The 19,938-nt window shown below is 57.9% G+C and overlaps 1 protein-coding gene across 2 annotated transcripts; it reads left to right on the top strand.

Annotated features, from left to right (window-relative positions):
* The first annotated feature begins 532 nt into the window (after nt 1-532).
* On the top strand, nt 533-9,244 carry DDX56 (DEAD-box helicase 56). 2 transcript variants are annotated; one of them, XR_012655275.1, is made up of 14 exons: nt 533-639; nt 1,442-1,603; nt 2,094-2,254; nt 3,479-3,649; nt 4,059-4,149; nt 4,375-4,619; nt 5,122-5,241; nt 5,567-5,680; nt 6,290-6,384; nt 6,659-6,732; nt 7,112-7,201; nt 7,594-7,733; nt 8,235-8,335; nt 8,840-9,244. XR_012655275.1 is itself a non-coding variant. In XM_032790342.2 (14 exons), the coding sequence occupies exons 1-14, from the start codon at nt 586-588 to the stop codon at nt 8,924-8,926; spliced, it is 1,671 nt and encodes a 556-aa protein (XP_032646233.1). In that variant the 5' UTR covers nt 533-585; the 3' UTR covers nt 8,927-9,244. The 2 variants fall into 2 exon arrangements, 1 of the variants encoding a protein (XP_032646233.1); XM_032790342.2 differs by having other exon boundaries at nt 7,628-7,733.
* Nucleotides 9,245-19,938: the final 10,694 nt, after the last annotated feature.

Raw genomic sequence — 19,938 nt, 5'->3', positions numbered from 1 at the left:
AGCAAACATCCTGTGATTTCTCCCTGCGCGGCCCCTGGCTTGTAGCAATGCCTTTGATGCTGCCCTGGCTAGCTAGATGGGTGGGTGGAACCCAGCACCCCTGGATGTCAAAGCCTGAGCCAAAGGGTCATTAATGGCCCTTTTGTCTCCTGAGCCCTGCTCTGGGGACTGAGGCCAAGAAGGGCTAATCCCCACTATCCCAGCGCGGGGAGGGAGGAGGGGAGGGGGTCTAGTGGTTACTGATTAGAGGCGGGGGGGGGCTGGGAGCCAAGACTCCTGGGTTCTGCCCTTGGCTCTGGGAGGGGAGCGGGGGCCAGGAGTCAGAGCAGGGCGCTGCCCCTCCCTGGCCAATGGGCTTTCGCCAGGACTCTGGTCCTGCCTCCTCCCGCCCCAGGCACGGGCTGGCGGGCCGTGAGGGTGGGGCTCCTCGCCGCGGGGTGCAGGACTCTCCTCCTGCCCAGGGGGCAGCAGACGGAAGAGGGGGGACGCTCTAGTCGCGTGGTTGCGCCTTTATGGTGCTTCCGCGCCTCAAGTGGCGCATGCGCCCTGAGCCGGGGGCGGACCAGCGGGCAGCGCAGGCTGGAGATGGAGCCGCAGCTCAGCTTCGCGCACATGGGGCTGGACGGGCGGCTGCTGCAGGTACCGGCCCCTGGGCCGGGCGGGGACCCAGGAGCCCTGGCTCCCGGCTCCCCCCCCCCCGCTCTAACCACTAGATTCCCCCCGCCCCTGGGTGGGGAGGGAACCCAGGAGTCCTGCCCCTCGCAGAGCCAGGAGAGGACCATGGGGTACAGCCAGGGCAGGGTGGGAGGCACGAAGCCGGGAGGCCCTTCTCCCTGCAGAGGCCTTAGGAGACCCCCGCCCCGCCCTCCCTGTGTCCGTGGGGGGTGTCCCAGCGAGGGACCAGGCGCGTCCCACCAATCACATCCCCCTCGGTGCCTGGGTCCCCTGGCAATACCCAGCTGCTGCCCTGGGTGTGTGTGTGTGAGGGGGTGATGATGTGACCCCGCTCCTCTTGGCATCCCCCCCAGCTGTGCTGTGGGGAGCATGGCCTAGTGGCTAGAGCGCTGGCCTGGCTGTCAGGGTGCTGGGCTTCTGTTCCTGGCCCTGCCACCCAGGTGTTTGAGCTGGGGGTGTGTCCCCCACTCTGTGGCATGGGGTGATGGGGCCGGGGTGAAATTCATCCCCTTGGCAAAGCTCTGTGCAATCTCGGCTGCCAGCTGCTGGTTGTGGTGGGGACCTCAAGACTTGGGCATAGAGCCTGGCTGCTTGTGTGCCCTCCTACTCCCCCAGTGGGAAGAGTCCAGGGCACTGAGTGCTCTAGTCTCAGCCAACCGAGGGGCTGGAAGGGCCCTGCAGTGCCACTCCCCACTCCCACTTGTGTCCCAGATGCTTTGGCTGCTCTCTGGGGTTCCTACCAGGCTTCCTCCATCCCTCCCCGCAGGCCATCGCTGAGCTGGGCTGGGCCAAGCCCACATTGATCCAGGAGAAGGCCATTCCACTGGCCTTGGAGGGCAAGGACCTGCTGGCCCGGGCTAGGACTGGTTCTGGGAAGACGGCCGCCTATGCCATCCCCCTCATCCAGCACTTGCTCCAAGTGAAGATGGTATGTCTGCACCCAGGGGCACAACTAATGACTCGGGCAGGGCTCCCTTTGTGGGGGAGCCCCTCACTGCACTGGGTCTAGGCCTGATCCTGTTAGGAGCCCCACTGGCTTGGGCAGAGCAGCTGGGGTCCTTCTGCCCCTCAGCCTGCATGGGCCCCTTTTGCTGCTCATGCCAAGGTGCCCTGGGTGGAGGGATGGGGACTGTCTCAGCTGCGGGCAGCATGAGGGCCCTAGTGCATTGGATCAGAACCTGGTTCTCCAGCAGCTTGGTGCCCTCTTGAGCCCCAAGGCCATTGCTGTGTAACAGGAGATGGTAGCTCCTGGCGGGGGGGCTGCCCTGGAATGGAGGCAGTGCCCGGCTCAAGGCAGTGTCCATCCCTGGAGCACAGGCATTGTATCCGCTCCAGCGAGATACCCCGGGACATCCCCCTGAGCGCATGGCAGGTCGTGGGTGCCCAGCTGATGTCTGACCCTGACCCTTATTCTCCAGTCCCCCTTGGTGATGGAGCAGGCCGTGCGTGGGTTGGTCCTGGTGCCTACCAAGGAGCTGGGCCAGCAGGTGCTACAGATGATCCGGCAGCTGACGGCGTACTGCTCCCGTGATGTCCGTGTCGCCGATGTCTCTGGGCAGGTGGACATGTCTGCACAGAGGTGAGAGCCCCAGGGAGAAGGGATGGGCTGGGGCAGACAGGAGGGGGAGCGGGCTGGGGGCTGTGGTGGGGGAAGACAGGGACTTAGGGGGCCTGGTGCCCACTCATAGTCAGTGATCAAAGCTGCCTGCTCCCTGGGAGCAGCCTGTGCCCCGAGTGCCAGCCGCTCGTGGGACCCGATGCACCATGGAGCCAAAGGGCCAGCTGGCTTGGAGCATGTCTGGGGATACACGACAGGGAGCTCTTGGACTCTCCCAATCCAAGGGCTCTGCTGCCCCAGAGAGCCCCGTGAGCCAGTGGCAATGCGTCGGGCAGGGCCCCCACTGGGTGCAGTTGCTCTCTGGCTGAAGCTGTCCACATGGATTGGCCTTTCCTGCCTTGATGGAGGCGCTGCCCTTCCCTTCCCCCTTAGGCAGGAGCCCTGGGAGCTCTGCAGGCTCACAAACTCCCCGTGAAGGAGTTTCAGGGACACCTCCCTGGTTGGGGGTAGGGGTTCTGCAGTGCAGTGACTAGCTAAGCCCAGTTGTGATCCAAGCCAGGCTGGCTACCAGGACCAGCATGGACCTGGCTGAGCTAGCCCAGGCTATGGACTAGCTCCATTCGGGGCAGGGCTGGGGGCACAGCCTGTCTGCTCAGTGAGGATCACTGGCCAGCAGCTCCTGCGAGCTGAGCCCCTGGGGCAGTTACTCCATGTCCCCCTCCTCCCCCAATTGGTAGAGGCTACCAGTGCCTGGAACTGCTTCTGCTCCAGCCCCTTCTGCTCTCTGGCCGGCTGTGGGGAGCAGCCAGGCCCTGAGAGCTGTGTCGTCCTTCGGGAAAGGAGCAGGACCCAGGCAGCTGCTGTCCCAGTTGCAGTGGAATCCTGGGCTGCAAGGTTTTCTTTGCAACCTTAAGAGCTAGGGCCAGGGGGCGCATGTGTGCCCGGGGGCCTGTGCGCGGGGGGGAGGGCGTGTGTGCCCTGGCTGGCTCTTGGCTGCACTCTGGGGAATGCTGCAGTATTAGAACCCTGCAGGCAGGCTGCAAGATCTAGTGTTTGGGGTAGGGAACAAGGAGCAGGACTCCTGGGTTCTCTTCCTGGCTCTCCCTGACTTGCTGTGTGGCCATGGATAGTTCCGGTCCCTCCCACCGCATAGGAGGTGCTGGCGATCACTGTGTACCTGGCCTGGTGGTGACACTCCCGTCCCTGTGTGGCCCAGCCCCTCATGCTGCTCTGTGCCCCTGGCAGGCCCATCCTGATGGAGAAGCCGGATGTGGTGGTGGGGACGCCGTCACGGGTCCTGGCTCACCTGCAGGGCCACAGCCTGAGCCTGCGCCACTCCCTGGAGGTGCTGGTCCTGGACGAGGCCGACCTACTCTTCTCCTTTGGCTTCGAGGAGGATCTGAAGAACCTGCTGTGGTGAGCTGCTGGGGCTGGTCAGCCCTGCTCCCAGCCTGAACAAGGGGGCCCTGGGGAGTGGGTGTGATCTGGGAGGGTGGGGGGTCCTTGGGGACAGGGTGTGATCTGGGAGCGGGGACCCAATGAGTGGGGTTGATTGGGGAGGGGGCTGTGAGGAGGGAAGATTTGCTTTGCTGTCTGGTGCCCGAAGGTCCATACTGACTATAAGGCCCAGCCAAGGCTCCCCTGTCCTGGCTAAGGCTCAAGGCTGGGAGACAGCGACTGCTGTTGTGGGGAGGATCATATCCCTCGTATGTGGCCTGTGGACAGAGCCCTCGGCAGCAGGGTGGCCAGCCCCTCCTGGAGCCCTTGGGGCGTGTCGCTCCAGGGCCGGGGGGAGGCTCTGAGCTGGTCTCTGTTTCCTTGGCAGCCACTTCCCCAAGATCTACCAGAGCTTCCTAATGTCGGCCACCTTCAGCGAGGAGGTGCAGGCGCTGAAGGAGCTGGTGCTGCACAACCCGGTAAGGGGGAACCTGGGGGCAGCTCAGTGGGTTCGGCGTCTTCCCCCATGGCTCTGGGCAGCTCTGGTCTGCGGCCTTGGGGCGGGCTCCTCACTGAACCATCCTGGGGGTTCCTGGGATTGGAGGGGGGAATGAGATCCCCCAGCCCCACTGCTGCGTGGTGGCTGGGCTTCCTCCCCAGGGGGCAGGGTTTGGACTGAGTGCTAAGCTCTGCCCCGCCCGCAGGTGACCTTGAAGCTGCGGGAGTCCCAGTTGCCGGAGGCGGCCCAGCTGTGCCAGTACCAGATCCGCTGCGCGGGCGAGGAGGACAAGTTCCTGCTGCTTTATGCGCTGCTCAAGCTGGGGCTGGTGCCGGGCAAGGCCATCCTCTTTGTCAATACCGTGGAGCGCGGCTACCGCCTCAAGCTCTTCCTGGAGCAGTTCAGCATTCCAGCCTGCGTGCTCAACTCCGAGCTGCCCGTGCAGTCCCGGTGAGCAGGGGAACAAGCTCTGGGGGTGGGGAGGGGTGACCTATTGGGGCAGGAGAGATCGGGGCGGAGAGGTCCATGCAGTCTGGGAGGGGGAGGAGTCCTGGGGGTGGAGAGGGGTGACTCATTGGGTCAGGAGATATCTGGGTAGGGGGGCGGCATCCATGCAATCCATGGGGGGAAGAGCCCTTGGGGGTTGGGAATGACCCCACGGAGTGGGGAGGGATGGCCCATTGGGGGGTGGTCCCTGCAGTCCATGCGGAGGGGACAGGCACTCTGCCCTCCCTCATCCCCAGAGGAACCGCATACGCCGTGCAGTGCCCGGCCTAGCACTGCTGCGTCGACAGGCCCTGACTGAGGGTTAGCGCTCGCCAGCTCCGAGCTGCTGCTAGACCCATGGGGACACCAATAGCGCTGGGCGAGCCCCCAAGAAGTGAGGGCAGTGGCTGTTGCCCTCCAGGGCGAGTCCCTGCGGCTCTCACCGGCGCCTCTCCTTGGACTCCAGGTGCCACATCATCAGCCAGTTCAACCGAGGCTTCTACGACTACATCGTCGCCACCGACGAGCAGGGGCTGGCGGAGCCCGCGGTGCGGGCCAAGAGGAGGAAGGGTGCCAAGACAGAGAAGTAAGGACCTGTTGGGACCCCCGGGCTGGCTGGCGCTGGCAACAGAGACCAGGCACTTGGTCTGTGTTTGTAGTAGCAGGCCTGGCAGCACCAGCCTCTATCACCAGCAGGGGGCACTTGACTTCTCCATACTGCCCCTGCCTTATTCTGAGCACTGCCCCTCAGCACTGCCGGGGCCGTTCGCTCCCTGCAATCCCAGCCCTGCCTTGGAGGAAGAGCTCCAGGGAGCTGTCCTGCACTGGCAGTGCTGGCTATTCTCCTAGCTCTCTGGTTGGGCTGGTGGGTTTGGTTGTGCCCTGAGGTGCCCCTTCCCCTTCCCTTGCAGGGGCAAAGACCCAGAGTACGGCGTGGCGCGGGGCATCGACTTCCAGAACGTCGCCACCATCATCAACTTCGACCCGCCCCCCTCGGTCGAATCCTACATCCACCGGGCCGGCAGGTAGGGGTTCGGGATGGGAGGTTCTGCTCTGGTCCATATGGGCTGCTAGCACCCAGCTGGCTGGCTGTGGAGCCCCAGGGTGTCTCCAAGGGGCACTGCCCCATGGCTGGGCCTCCAGCCAGAGGCACCAGGCTGTGCTCCTCCGGCTCTCCCTGCGGTGCCTGCGTGAGTAGGGCACCTGGCTGGCACTGAGCTCACTGGGGCTGCGCCAGCAGCAGCCCCCAAGTCAGGGGGTTCTGTCTCTAGGCTCTCAGGTCAGGTGGGGCTGGGGGAACATCAGGGAGGCCTGTGGAGCTGGGAGCCAGCGCTAAGGCCTCTTGAAGTCCCTGGGGCTGTCCCCTGGGACCAAGGCCCTGCCCCATCCCATCAGCGAGACCAGGACACCCGGCTAATCAGGCCCAATCCGGGACAGTGCTATGGGGAGGGCACAGCCCTGGCCTGGCCTCAGTACCTTCCACGGCCGGGTCCCAGCCCCTGGGGCCAATTGCCCACCCATGGGTCTGGGGGGCAGGGCGGTAGGGCCCCTCTGTGCAGCAGGGCAGGTGGAAGCTGCTGGGTCCCAGGCATGGCAGGAGAACCCCTCAATGCTCTCTCCTCTACCGCCTGCAGGACGGCCCGTGCTGACAACCCCGGCACAGCCCTGACTTTTGTGACACACCCAGAGTGCCCCCTGCTGGCCGAGATTGAGGAGGCTCTCGCAGGAGGTCAGTGAGCGCTGGGGCTGGGGTCCTATGGGTGTGGGGAGATCTGAGCACGTGGCTCGACTGGCTGCCTGGCTGGGAAAGGGTTTGAGCCATTCTTGGGGAAGGACAGAGCCAGTCTGGTGGGGGCTGGAGGGCGGGTTCCGTGTATCTCCCACACAGGTTGTGTCCTTCCCCAGCGCCGCCCCCACTCCTCAGGATGTTGGGGGTTGCGGGTCCCCTCCTGGGCCATGGTGCCGAGATCCCCGTCCCTGACAGGCCCCTTCTGTCCTCACAGAGAACACCGAGCCTGTGCTGCGCCCCTACCAGTTCCGGATGGAGGAAGTCGAGGGGCTCCGCTACAGATGCCGGGTCAGTGGAGGGGGGCAGGCGGGAGATGGGCACGGGCAGAGCCACCAACCCAAAACAGCACCCAGCCTGCCAAGTAGCCAGGGGCTGGGTGGGAAACACCCCTTTCCCTCCCCCTGGGTCCCCCGCATCTGGGAGATCCTCCCCATACAGTGCCGGGGAAGGGACAGTGGGCCCCAAGGCAGCTTGGCCAGAGCTGGGGGGCTTGGAGCTGGTGTCAGGCCCTGGGAGTTTGGGGGAGTTACCAGGGCCTATGGGGTTGAAGTCCCACTGGAGGGCCGGAGCTGTGGGGGAGGGACGTGTTGGAGCCTGAGGGGCCAGGTTCTGGCCCTGTCTGTGCTGGGGGCTCTGACCTTCCCCCTCCCTCTCTGCCATCTCCCAGGACGCCATGCGCTCCGTCACCAAGCAGGCCATCAAGGAGGCGCGGCTGAGAGAGATCAAGGAGGAGCTACTCAACTCGGAGAAGCTGAAGGTGGGGGGCAGCAGTGAGGGGGCTGGGAACGAAGCTGAGTGCGGCCCCTCCCTCTGCAGGGAGTGAACCCTACTGCCCTGGGGGATTGGCTCCCCGGTGCGCACAGACGGGCTGGCTGCAGTGGGGCGTGCCTAGACATGGCCTTTTCTCTGGCCTGGGGGGTGGGCGCCAGAGCCTGACTCCTGCTGAAAGGAGCAGGCATTGGGGGCTCGCGGGGGCTGGGGGCACGGAACCCCAGGGGCGGGGTGAGCTGCAGAGGGGGCATGGAACCCTTGGGGTGGGGGGGGACACTGACTCCTGTGATGGGCTCTGGGCAGGGGGGCACTGAAGCACGGGGCAGGCTGGTTGGGGCGGGGAGGAGGGCAGTTCAAAGGGGCCCTGTCTCTCTGCAGCTGGGTCTGGGCTCAACCCTCTCCCTCCCCCTAGACGTACTTCGAGGACAATCCCCACGACCTGCGGCTGCTGCGCCATGACCGGCCCCTGCACCCGGCCATCGTCAAACCGCACCTGCGCAATGTGCCTGAGTACCTGGGTCAGTGCAACCCACCAGGGCTGGGCTCGCAGGTTTCCAGCTGTGGGGTGGAGAGGAACAGGGACAGGGGCACTTCCGGGGTCCCTTGTTGCCTCTCTAGCGCCTTTCACCCAGCATGATCCCAAAGGTCCTCCAGACCCTTTATAGGGCCCCGTTGTCCGGTGCTGAGATGCACCCCTGTGGGGCAGGCTCCGGGGGCTGGTTATACAGTGACCCTTTACCCGGCACTGAGACCCGGCTCCTCTGGAGTGGGTCATGGGAGCTGGTTATACAGGGACCAGTCACCGAGTCGCAGCCCATCTGGGGTGGGGCACAGGGGCAGTTAGCCCCAGGGCACAGTCTCCTGCCAGTTTGGGGCAGGATTGGGGGGGGCCTGGCCCTGCAGCAGGGATATCCAGGGTGTAGGGTTTCCCCAGCTCTGTCCTGGCCTCACTGGGTGGGGAAGGGAGTCCCAGGTTCAGGGCCCAGCCACAACTCCTGACCTGTCTTCTCCCCCGGCAGTGCCCCCCACCCTGCGCGCCATTGCCCAGCCCCTGCTCAACAAACGCAAGCGACGGAAACACTTGGCCCCCAGCAGCAGCCGCCCCAGGGGGGGCTTCCAGGTGGGTGTCTGGGCGGGGCTCCTCCCCAAGCCCCAGAGCACTGATGGCTGGAGGGGGGGTGATGGCTGGAGTGAGGGGTCTCCACAAAGCCTCTGGTCCCCAGCATGGAGCTGAGGCCAAGGCAGAGGGCCCAGGAAGGGGAGGGGCTGTCATGGTGCCCACCCAGCCCCAGGGGGCCTTATCCTAGGGGCTCAGTAGCTGGCACCACCATGTGCTGGGTGGGCTGGAGGTCAGACCCACATTGTAGGGGGTGGGGGAGTATTCGGATGGACTCAAGACAGTAGGAGATTCTGAGAGCGAGTGGGTGGCAACAGCCCATGTTCTTGATCCGGGGAGGCAGAGCCACATTCGGCCAGCAGGGATCACTGGGGAGCCAGCCCCACTGCATTGCCTGGGAATGGGGCCCCAATGCAGGGGAGGCAGCCTGCGAGGGGAGGGAGGTGGAGCCCTCCCCCCCCGACTCCCAGCTGCTGCTGCCCCTAACCCCCGTTGCTTCTTTCCTAGGCCCGGGGGGGCCGCAACCCTCTGCGGAGCTTCCAGTACATGGGGAGGAGACCTCGTCGCCCAGCTAGCAAGGGGAGGACGTCCTGAGCCGTGGGCCCCCGTCAGCGACAACACCTGGCTGGACTCAGAATGGGCAATGTCCCGTGTGGCTAGGGCTGATTCCCCCGTTGGGCCAAGAGGAGACAAATGCTGCCCGCTGCACCCTGCTGCCCTGGCCTGGCTCCGCTCTCTGAGCAGGGGTCCTATGGGGCACCTGTGGCTGGGCGTAGGCATCTGCTGCTGCTGCCGCTGTCAGCCATGCCTCAGTGCCAGGCCCCGGGAGCCTGTGTGAGACTATGGGAAGCGGGGGCTGTGGCCAAAGGGTTGTAGACGGCAGCTGACCCCAATAAAGCTCAGTACTGGCTCTACACGGCTGGATCTCTTCTGGGGCTCGGCTGCCCCCTGCTCCCATGGAGGCACCGGCCAGGGCACAGCTGGGGGTTGCTCTGAGCAGCCTGGAGGAGGGGGAACTGCTCCGTCCTCTCACCCCCGGCCTGCTCTGGGTTGGACGCTGGGCTGGAGGGGTGGAGGCTGGATGTGAATGTTGGGGGGCAGGGTGTCTAGCCAGGCCAGGTGCAGTGCTGGCCCCTCTGCCTAGCTGTGAGTGCCAATGCTCATCCCATGAGCTGCCATAGCAGGTGGAACCGTGTCTGGCTCCCAGTTACAGTGCAAGGCTCTCCGGCCGGCTCGCTTGGACTCGCACGGGGGGACTGCCTGGAGCTTGGCTCAGTTCAAACCTCATGCACATGCTGGCCCCTCCAGGGGACACTGGTGTGGCAGTGTCCAGCAGCACATGTCACTGGGGGCTTTGGCAAAACCACTTTGCACAGTGGCCTCGGGTTTCATGCCCTGGTGTTGGGGGGTGGCAAAGGAGCCAATGCTCAGGGCTCTCAGGTCCTCGGCTGCTTGTGACAGCCTCCAACAGGAGACAGCCATGAGCCATAGGGAGGATTCCACGTTTAGTTACAGCCAAGGATGTGTTTCTGTGTGGCCCTAGAGATTGCCCCCCTAACCCCCCACACCTTTTAAAGCAAGTTCTCTTCTCCTTTCGAAGTCAGAAACTCATCAGGTGCTTGTATCTCCCCTGGGCCGGTCAGTGCCATCACCCCCAATACAGCCATCAGTTCATGAGAAAACTGACCCCTGTGCTCAGTGCCCAGGGTCCAGGCCCTCTGGTTACATTGTCCTTCCCCTTCCCTGCTTGCCATGGAACAAGAACTGGGATTGAAGGAACGAGCCAGATTCTCCTCACCTGTGCGGCAGGCCAGCGGACCTGGGGGAGCTGGAGCTGAGCTGGATTTCTTGGGGCAATCAGGGCATTGAACCTTTCAGTTCTCTGGCTTGTGCAGGGGGCTGCTGTTCCTACTGCATTGAAAATGCGCATCCCATGCTCCCCCAGGATAGGCGGGTACCTCATACGGTTATAGAGACTGGGGAGTGTTCTGTGAAGTTTAGATGGGATGCTCCATCTGCTCTGCCTGGCCTTTCTCTGTGCCCCCAGCCATGCTGCTCTCAGGGAAATTATTGCTGCCTGTCCCCACCCACGCTGACAGGGCCCCAGTCCCTGCATCAATCCAGGCCTACAGGGCCCGTGGGCATAGGGTGGGCTAATGCCCCAGGGCCACATTGCCAAGTTATTTCACTCTCCTGGTTTAGACGGAGAGGCTGGGGGCACCCATCTGGGATCCCAGCAGGCGCCCTATGTTCTGAGCAGGCCCCGGGCCTGGTTCCTCGCTGGGCAGGGCTGGGGGTCGAGGTGAAGGCACTGTCTTGCTGGGGATTCTGTGGTCAGGGTGTTTCCCTGGGGTGGCCAGTACAACTGCAGCCTGGAAAGCAAGAGCTCTGCTTCCTGGAAGTGGGCCCCGCCCTGCGCTGTCCTGCGGGTGTCCATGGGGGGAGGAGCCAGCTCACCAACTGCCATGCGTCTGAGGAAGTGGGTATTCACCCCCGAAAGCTCATGCTCCAATATGTCTGTTAGTCTATAAGGTGCCACAGGACTCTTGGTTGCTTTTTACAGATCCAGATTAACATGGCTACCCCTCTGATGCTTCTCATCAACTATGAGCATCCTCCGGGTCCCTCTCTGCCAAGGGAAAGTCCCTGCCTGTGCCAGGGATGTGCTGGCTTTGTGGCTTGGCTCAGCCCCATGCAACCCAGGGCTCAGGCTGGGGGCACTCCGGTGCAAGCGCTAGGCAGGGCTTAACGGCCCCAGACACCAGGGCTCAGGCGATCTGTGGGGGTTTCTGAGTCCATATTGCAGCTTATTCCAGACAGCAATGGGTCTCGTGGGAGAGAGGGGGTAAGTGTGCTGGGGGCACGAAGGTGGGGTTGGAGTCACATGGGGGACAGGCGGATGGGGTCCTGTTACCTTGGGAATGAGAGGTAGAGTCAGGGTTGCCTGGGGAATAGCAGGGTGGGGTCCCGTTACCTGGGGGACGGGAGGGCGGGGTCAGGGTTGCCCAGGGCCCTTGCCTCTACATTCATAAGCTGCCTGACAGAGCAAGCAGGTGTCCTTGGTACATCGACCAGGCTCCCCATATCTGCTGCTGCATCAGCCTTATTGGGGCCTGGGACTGTGATCCAAGGCCGTAGGCGTCGGTTAGCCGGGTGATAACAGGATGGGGCAGAGGGCACCCACAGTCCCTGACACGCAGCGCCAGATTAACGCATAAAGTAACTAAGCTTGGGACCTCAAAACAAGAAAAACCTGACTCCATTTCCAATTTCCTCAAAATCGGTTGATAACTAAAGGAGATATGGGGGAAAGAAGATTCTCTCTAAATACAGACATTTTCATGCAAATACGACACAAATTTACATATCTGGCACAAATACCCTTGCCTTACCCTCACCCTTCACTAATTGTTCATTACTGACAGCCAGGAGGCCAGGACTGAGGAAAAAAAGCCATAACTGCACGTATAACATTAGTATTTCTATAAGTAAGTCTGCTATCCGTCTCCTACGGCAGCATTTTGTGGGCCAGCTGCTACGGGTGAAATTCTGACCGTGCTTTCAGAACTTATTTAAATAAATAATCTCACTGCCGATAAAATCGGGGAAAAACGTGAGGTCGGAGACAGCAGTGTCGTGTAGCAATCCTGCTAAGCTCATACTTGTATGGGACTCGTCCTAGGAGTAACGTTACGTATAGCGTCCCCCTTAGCTGGTGATAGCCAGAAGGCCGCCATCTTTTGTTTATGGTCCTGCATGCTCAGTCATACAGTGTCTTCGCTCCTGTTTTTCTTCATTTTCATAAATGTTAGTGTGTTTGTTCCTCTTCTGGTCTGTACATACACACCATTGTGTGTTTTAGTGTGCATGCCGATTTCTGCTCCATGTGCTAGCCAGGCTTCAGGTGACTGAGTTTGCAGGTGATCGTTTTATGGACTATGGTCAAGTGGATCTCGAGGAGGATAAATTTGTGTTGGCTTCCCTCCATCAGTTTCTGGAACTTTCCCAATAAATATCAGAGAGTGCTGATGAAAGGATAAATAGAGGGTTTTGAGAGAAGTGAAGGCAGATATACATATAACTCAAAATATTCTGAGCAAGTTATTTCAAACTATGTGTATATATGATTTACAGGCTATTAAATATTCATTATATTTGCTTGAATAGAGGCTAGTTTTTCCTCACTTTCTCAATGCCTGACTAGAGATTACCAGTCTTTTTTCTGGTAAATTCTGTGTGTCTGAGGTGTTTACTCAAGATTAATTAGTGGTCCTGGAGGAGAAGAGAGATGTCTGCCTAGAAAAAAGACTGGGATATTCTGCTCAGCAGGTTTGGAGCACACAAGATAAAATTTTATTATAGGTAGTATGTTATGTAAAAATTCATATATAGACTTATAAATCACATATATGCATAATACATTGTATTTTTATAATATGGCAAAAGAAAAATCCCAACAATTCATTGTTTCATAGCGAAAATTAATCAGAATAAACATTTGTAAATATATTTTATAGAGAGTCTGGATAAAGTTTATAATAAAATTAATCAATTTTTTTAAATTTATTCATATTAAAAGAAGGATAATTTTCCTTATTCATGGTGTAAAAAAAAAGAGATATATCCTCTCTTGTTTTCCTGTGAGAACATAGACAAAATAGCACTAACTTTCACAAAAATATCTTGGTAAAACAACAGCTTTTGGGCATATATAGATAGATAGATAGATATAGATATATTAATAAAGATATTATTTGTTGTTGTATAGATATATAAATCTCAATATTTATAATATAAAATTAATTTTTTTACTGTTTTTTGGAAGTGATTTTGAAGCTTTTTTTAGTCCAATAGTCACAAACTGCTCAGGAGAAAGGTAATTTTTGCAACTGAAATATATCAGGAATGAATCCAGGGAACCAACTGGCTAAAATGGAAATAGTCAGTGAAAATGCAAATGACCTGGCTGACAGGAGGGAGGGGCTGCTGGGCTCAGGATACCTGCCTACCTGTAACCAGACCCCTGGGGCTGAATGGGATGGAGAGATGCTCCCCACCTCTCTGCACACCAGATAGGGGGCTCACGCTGGCTCTGATGCTGTGACCAGAGCAGAGAGCTCCCTGCCTGCCCCCATGGGAACAGCCAGGGCAGTGCTGAGCACGGTGGGAGCTGAGACCCCAGCTGAGTGGGGGGACACACAGGCAGGGCAGGTCGGCTGCCAACCAGGTTTGCCTGGTCCAGACATGCTGCTGGGAAGTGATCCCGCGACAGGGAGGGGGCTACCAGGGACAGGGCTGAGGGGGGCTGTGACCCCAGGCCCAGCCAGCAAGAGGGAACAGGTCCCACTCCCTTCCCCAGCAGCTGAATTCCAGACTGAGCTGTGGAAGGATCCCTCCTTGGAAAAGCAGAGGGAACTTGCAGGCCACAGCGCTGAAAACAGTGACCTCGCTCAGTTCAGTCTCGAAGGGGGGAGAGATGTGACAAAGTGGGACTGTTCTTAATGTTTCCTCTGAATACTGTGTGGGTGCCCCAGTTTCCCTTAAGCATTTCTTAAGTCTCCAGTGTGCATAAATGGCCGACAATCTGTCTCCTAGCAACAAATGGCCAGGGCCCTTCCACCCTGCAAGGTGAACAAAGAGATCAGGTGACCTGGCCCAGGAAAGAGACAAAGGCCAGAAAGGAGGGGCTGGAGGGGGTTTCAGTTTGGAGCTGGCTGGGGTCGGGAAGTGAGGGCAGATGGGGTTGTCTGGCTCGCTGGGCCCCAGAATGGACCTGGCTGAGGGATCCCGTTCTCTGTACCTACAAGCTCTGTTTTAGACCGTGTTCCTCTCATCTAACAAACCTCTGTTTTACTGGCTGGCTGAGAGTCACGTCTGACTGGGAAGTGGGGGTGCAGGACCCTCTGGCTTCCCCGGGACCCCGCCTGGGCGGACTCGCTGTGGGAAGCGCACGGAGGGGCATATGCTGAATGCTCCAAGGAGAGACCCAGGAGGTGAATCCGTGTGAGCTTCCTGCCCTGAAGAGTCTGCTCCAAGGGAGAGGAGGCTCCCCAAAGTCCTGACTGGCTTTGTGGGGAGCAGCTTCAGAGCATCGCCCGGGGACTCCATTACAGTGAGTATTAAAATGAATGTGATGTGCAAACAGACATCCTGCAGGTTGTCCTGCCTTCTTTAAGTAAGCTGGTCTGTGTAACTGTAACTGCTTTGTTGTTGCTGTACCTATAAAGTTTTCATATCTACTAATTAAGAAATCATAGATGAAAATACGTTAATTTGAAACTATTTTATAATGCAAACAGGAATATTGCAAGACGTGTTTTAGTTTGATTATTATTCTATTTTTACAACTTTGCCTTTGTATATATGCTACTGTAAAGCCTTCGTGTTTAAATATTTGATGTCCTTTCTGTGAAAATAATAAATTATGATGATTTTTTTAACAGTATGGGCCTTCTTACACTTGACATAGTTTAGGGCCTCAGAATGTCCTATTTTGGCCCTGCAGTGCATCACACCCAAGGAGGGGCATGAATCATAGACCAGGACGAGCCCTGGGCAAGAGGGGCAACCAGCCCCCACCCTCCAACATGGTCCCACCACAGCCCCACACCCACCCACCATACAACAAACCAACCTCCCATAGCCGCACACACCATACAACAAACCATCCCTCCAGCCCCACACCTGTACGGGGGCCATTGTGAACGCATTATATGGACCCCCCAAAGCGGCAAACCCTGTTGGGAATGTGGGGCAGGGGGCTCCATGTTGGATGGGGATCTAGGGTTGCCAGATCTCCAGTTTTTGACCGGAACACCTGGTCGAAAAGGGACCCTGGCAGCTCCGGTCAGCAGCGGGTCTCCTGCTGCTGCTCCTGCTCCCCGCCTGCCGTGGCTCTGCGTGGCTCCCAGAAGCAGTGGCATGTCCCCACTCCAGCTCCTGTGCATAGGGGTAGCCAGGGGGCTCTGCATGCTGCCCCCGCCCCAAGCACTCTCCCCACAGCTCCCATTGGCTGGGAACTGGGGGGCGGAGAAGGGACTGCTTCCGGGAGCTGCTTGAGGTAACCGCCACTCGGAGCCTGCACCCAGACCCTGCCCCAACCCCCTGCCCTGATCCCCTTTCCACCCTCCAAATAGGGATAGTTAAAGGTGAACAAAGAGATCAGGTGACCTCTTGGCCCAAGGGTGTTTGGTTTTGTGCAAGTAGAAACCTGGCAACCCTATGGAGACCCCCAAGGCCGGTGGCAAAGGGCTAACGAGAGAGAGTCGTTGAGTTAAGTGCTCGCCCATTGCAATGTAACCGCGGAGCCGGGTTGCAAAAGGAGGACATCTGTGGGGACTGTCCCAGAGTGGCAGGGCCTGGAGGGCCTCCATCTCTTCAGCCATTCTCCCCTGCCCATGCTGAGTGCAGGAGCCAGATGGGGAGGGGGTCACACCTGGCCCTCCCACGCTGCCCAGGGAAGCAGGGCGAGGTGGGGCCCTGCGTGGGGCAGGTTCAGGTGATCTCTCTGGTTCGCTGTTAAGTGAAGAGCAATGACAGGCTAGGCTCTGTGCAAAACATCTGGCCGGGTGCTCCGGGGGCCCCAGGATGCTCTGCGAGATGGTGCTCGGCCACCGGGGAGGCTGCTTGTCAGCGCAGGGGCTCACATGCTCTGTGCGATCAGGTCAGGTGGCTCACACGCCGTGCATGTGCTGGGGACCCCACGGGATGCCAGGCTGCGGCTCTGTACAGACACCAGAGGGGAGAAGCGCCCGGGGACTCAGCCGCTGAATCCCTCAGCAGTGTGGGGAGCTGCCAGCCGTACACCAACACCACCCACATCCACTCACCCCCACACACACAGTGCACATGCCTGGCCCCACACCTACCCCCAGCCACCACAACCACACCCCCCACACACACTGCGCATCCCCAGCCCCACACCTACCCCCGGCCACCACAACCACCCACCCCCATCCTGCCCGCCCTCGGTAGTGGCCAGCGTGAAGGGCAGGCCAAGGAGCCTGCTTCTGCCTGTCAGACTGGGACAAGGAGTCTGGGATGGGAGGGCGCAGGAGGCAGGGCGCTAATTAGAGCTCCTCTGCCTGGGGAACTGGCACACTCCCGGCAATTGCTGCAATCCTCAAGCACAACTAATGGCGAAAGCTCATGCACCCAACGCTGCAGTATTCCCCCAAGAGATCCCTGGGGTCGGAAGATGAAGCAGCCAAGCCAAATTGTATTGGGGCAGGACAGCTGGTGTGATGAGCAAGGGATCCCCAGAGCAATTTTTGCAGGGCACCGGGGGGGATTTCGATTGATGCAAAGCTAGCTGGAAAGAGCAGCATGGCCTTATCTCAACCTAATGTGGAACCGCGAAAAACGCGAGGAACAATTGCTGCCCGAGGCGTCCCTTGTGCTCGTCAGTTAGTTGTTGTTTGGGCTTCTCCCTGAGGGTCGGCTGAATGGACGGGGAAGACGCGGGTCGGACATGAGTCAGCGGGGCGGGGAGACAGGACTGGCCAAGACAAGTTGGGAGGGTGGGCAGGAGGTCAAAACTGATCTGGGAGAAATGGCAGAAGTGCTCCACTACAGAACGCTCCCCTCCAAAAGACCTGGCAAATGGAACCCAAGAGTCCTGAGTCTCACACTTCCTAACTGCTGTCAGCAAAAAACTGTTAACCCCATGGCAGAGTGTTGTCACTGTCCACTGCTAGTGCTGGTTCCAATGCAGAGGATGCAACCATACTACTGCTGTCAACTTCCTGAGCAGCTAGCTCAGGTTCAGAGAACTGAAGGTGCAGCTTGCTGTGAAACCCAGAGGTGTCAACATGACCCACAATGCTAAGATTTCTAGTTTTTCTAGTTTGTTATTTTAAAGACATTCCCCCTCCCTCAAAAAATCCCCTTAAAAATATGTGTAACAGCAGCTCCTGTTGGCCCAAGCACGACCTGGCCCCCAAGTTAATGATACAAGTGGATTTACAGCTGTGGTGCAGTTTGATTGGCTCTCTGAACAATTCAGGCCAGCGGGCTAATAGCAGGCCAGAGCGTGCAATAATGCCGGGTCGTGGGGGTGGGCAACCTGCTCGAGCTCCCACTGCCACCTGCTTCCTCCAGGCTGGTGACACTGAAAGGATGCTGGGGCCGCTTCCCGCATCATCCTGGTCCTGCTGCCAACCCTCGCCTGTGAGTGAAGTCCTGGGCATGCCAGTCACTCCCCCACTGCCACAGCTGTTGGCGGGATCTGGGGAGTTCGGGAGGGCAGGGAACTCCTTATACAGAAACACTGCTGGAAAGGCCGCTCTGGAGCACCCATGAACTGGCTGGGCTGGTGTCTCTGGCATTGGTCCTCTTCCAAAAACAGGTGATTGTGCCAGTCTGGGACAGCTTCAAGGATGGCAGGGAACGGGCAGGCTCCGATCCACCCCAGGGCAGGGACGGCTGGCTAAGGGGGGCAGGGGAGGGAACCATGGGGACTTTCCCTCATAGGGGAAAACAGGCCTCGATCCGGCCAATGCTTTCAAGTGTGCAAAGGTCTGACGGAGTTTTTGAGGGGTCCCCTAGCAGGTCTGAGCCCAATAGTCTGCGGCGCGGGGTGAATCACAGCCCACTGGGCCGAAAGATGCCTGCCCTCTGCCCACCAGTGGGAATCTCTCTCCGACCGCAATGGGCCGAGGGTGCGGTGCGGAGGGGCAATCTCAATGCCGTGCTGCCCCTGCTTCCATGGTTAAGGGGTGCCCAATTCTGGCCCTGTTTGGGACCTGGCATTGTCCCCAGCACCAGAATGGGACTTAACGCTGGCATCGCGAGGATGTTGTGGCAGGGTGCATTCATCTGTGTGTGGAGGGTGCATTCATAGAAATGCTAGTGACTGGAAGGGACCCCAAGAGGCCAGTCTATCCCATTCCCTGCTCATGGCAGGAACTAGTATTATCTATGAACATCCCTGACAGGTGTTTGTAATAAACCTGCTCAAAAATCTCCGGGATGGAGACTCCACAACTTCCCTGAGAAATTTATTCAAGCACTCAAATCAACTCTGACCAGTTAGGAACTTTTCCCTAATTGTCCAACCTAAACCTCCCTTTCCAACAGGTTAAACCCAATTGCTTCTTTACCTGTCCTCAAGGTTAAGAAAAACAATTTCTCCTTCCTCCTAAACAAACTTTTTATGTACTTGAAAACTCTAATCATATCACCCTCTTAGTCTTCCTTTTCTCCAACTAAACAACCAGTTTGTCAATCTTCTCTCATAGGGTCATGTTTTCTGACCTTTAATCATTTTGTTGCTCTTCTCTGGACTTCTTTAATTTGTCCGCAAATGAATTTCCTGAATGTGCACCAAACTGGACACAATAGCTGCCAACTGAGGTCTAATCAGTTAGTGGAGTAGAGTGGAAGAATCTACTTCCTTGTGTCTGCTTACAACATTCACCTGCTAATCCAGCCCCAAATGAATGTATCGCTTTTTTGCAAGCAGCGTTAACATCACTGTTGACTCTATAGCTTAGCTTGTTATCCACTAATGACCCCCAGATCCCTTTCCGCAGGACTCCTTCGCTAGGCAAGTCATTGCCCAATATTTTGGTGTGTCGACTGATTGTTCTTCCAAGCGTACTTTGCATTTGTCCTTATTGAATTTCATCCTAGTTACTTCAGACCATTTCTCCAGTTTTTCTAGATCATTTTGAATTTTAATCCTATCCTCCAAAGCACTTGCAACCCCGCCCAGCTTGGTATCGTCTGCAAACTTTATGAGTGTAATCTCTATGCCATTATCTAAATCATTGATGAAGATATTGAACAGAACCGGACCCAGATCCAATCCCTGTGGGACCCCACTGGTTATGCCCTTCCAGCCTGTCTGTGAACCACTGATAACTACTCTCTGGGAACGGTTTTCCAACCAGTTATGCTCCCACCTTATAGTAGCTCCATCTAGGCTGCATTTCCCTTGTTTGTTTATGAGAAGGCCATGTGAGATAATATCAAATGCCTTACTAAAGTCAAAATATACCACGTCTACCGCTTCTCCCATATCCACAAGGCTTGTTACCCTGACAAAGAAAGCTATTAGGTTGGTTTGACGGGATTTGTTCTTGGCAAATTCATGCTGACTGTTACTTATCACCTCATTATCTTCTAGATATTTAAAAATTGATTGTTTAATTATTTGCTCCATTATCTTTCTGGGTACAGAAGTTAAGTTGGCTGGTCTGTAATTCCCCGGGTTCTCCTTGTTTCTCTTTTTATAGATTGACACTATATTTGCCCTTTTCCAGTTCTCTGAAATCTCTCCCATCTTCCATGAGTTTTCAAAGATAATCGCTAATGGCTCAGATATCTCCTCAGGAAGCTCCTTGAGTATTCTAGGATGCATTTCATCAGGCCCTGGTGGCTTGAAGGCATCTAATTTGTCTAAATAATTTTTAACTTGTTCTTTCCCTGTTTTAGTCTCTTATCCTACCTCATTTTCACTGGCATTCACTGTGCTAGAAGTCCAATCACCACCAATCTTCTTGGTGAAAACCGAAACAAAGAAGTCATTAAGCACCTTGCCAGGGCCAGCTCCTAGCTCCCTCTGAATCCTGCCGGAGGTCCAGGGCTGGGCACAGTGGGGCCGC

This window comes from Chelonoidis abingdonii, chromosome 2 (assembly GCF_003597395.2).
Source record: "Chelonoidis abingdonii isolate Lonesome George chromosome 2, CheloAbing_2.0, whole genome shotgun sequence".
Taxonomy (NCBI): Eukaryota; Metazoa; Chordata; order Testudines; family Testudinidae; genus Chelonoidis; species Chelonoidis abingdonii.
Note: the sequence above shows the minus strand (reverse complement) of the source record. Positions and strands in the feature narration are given on the sequence as shown.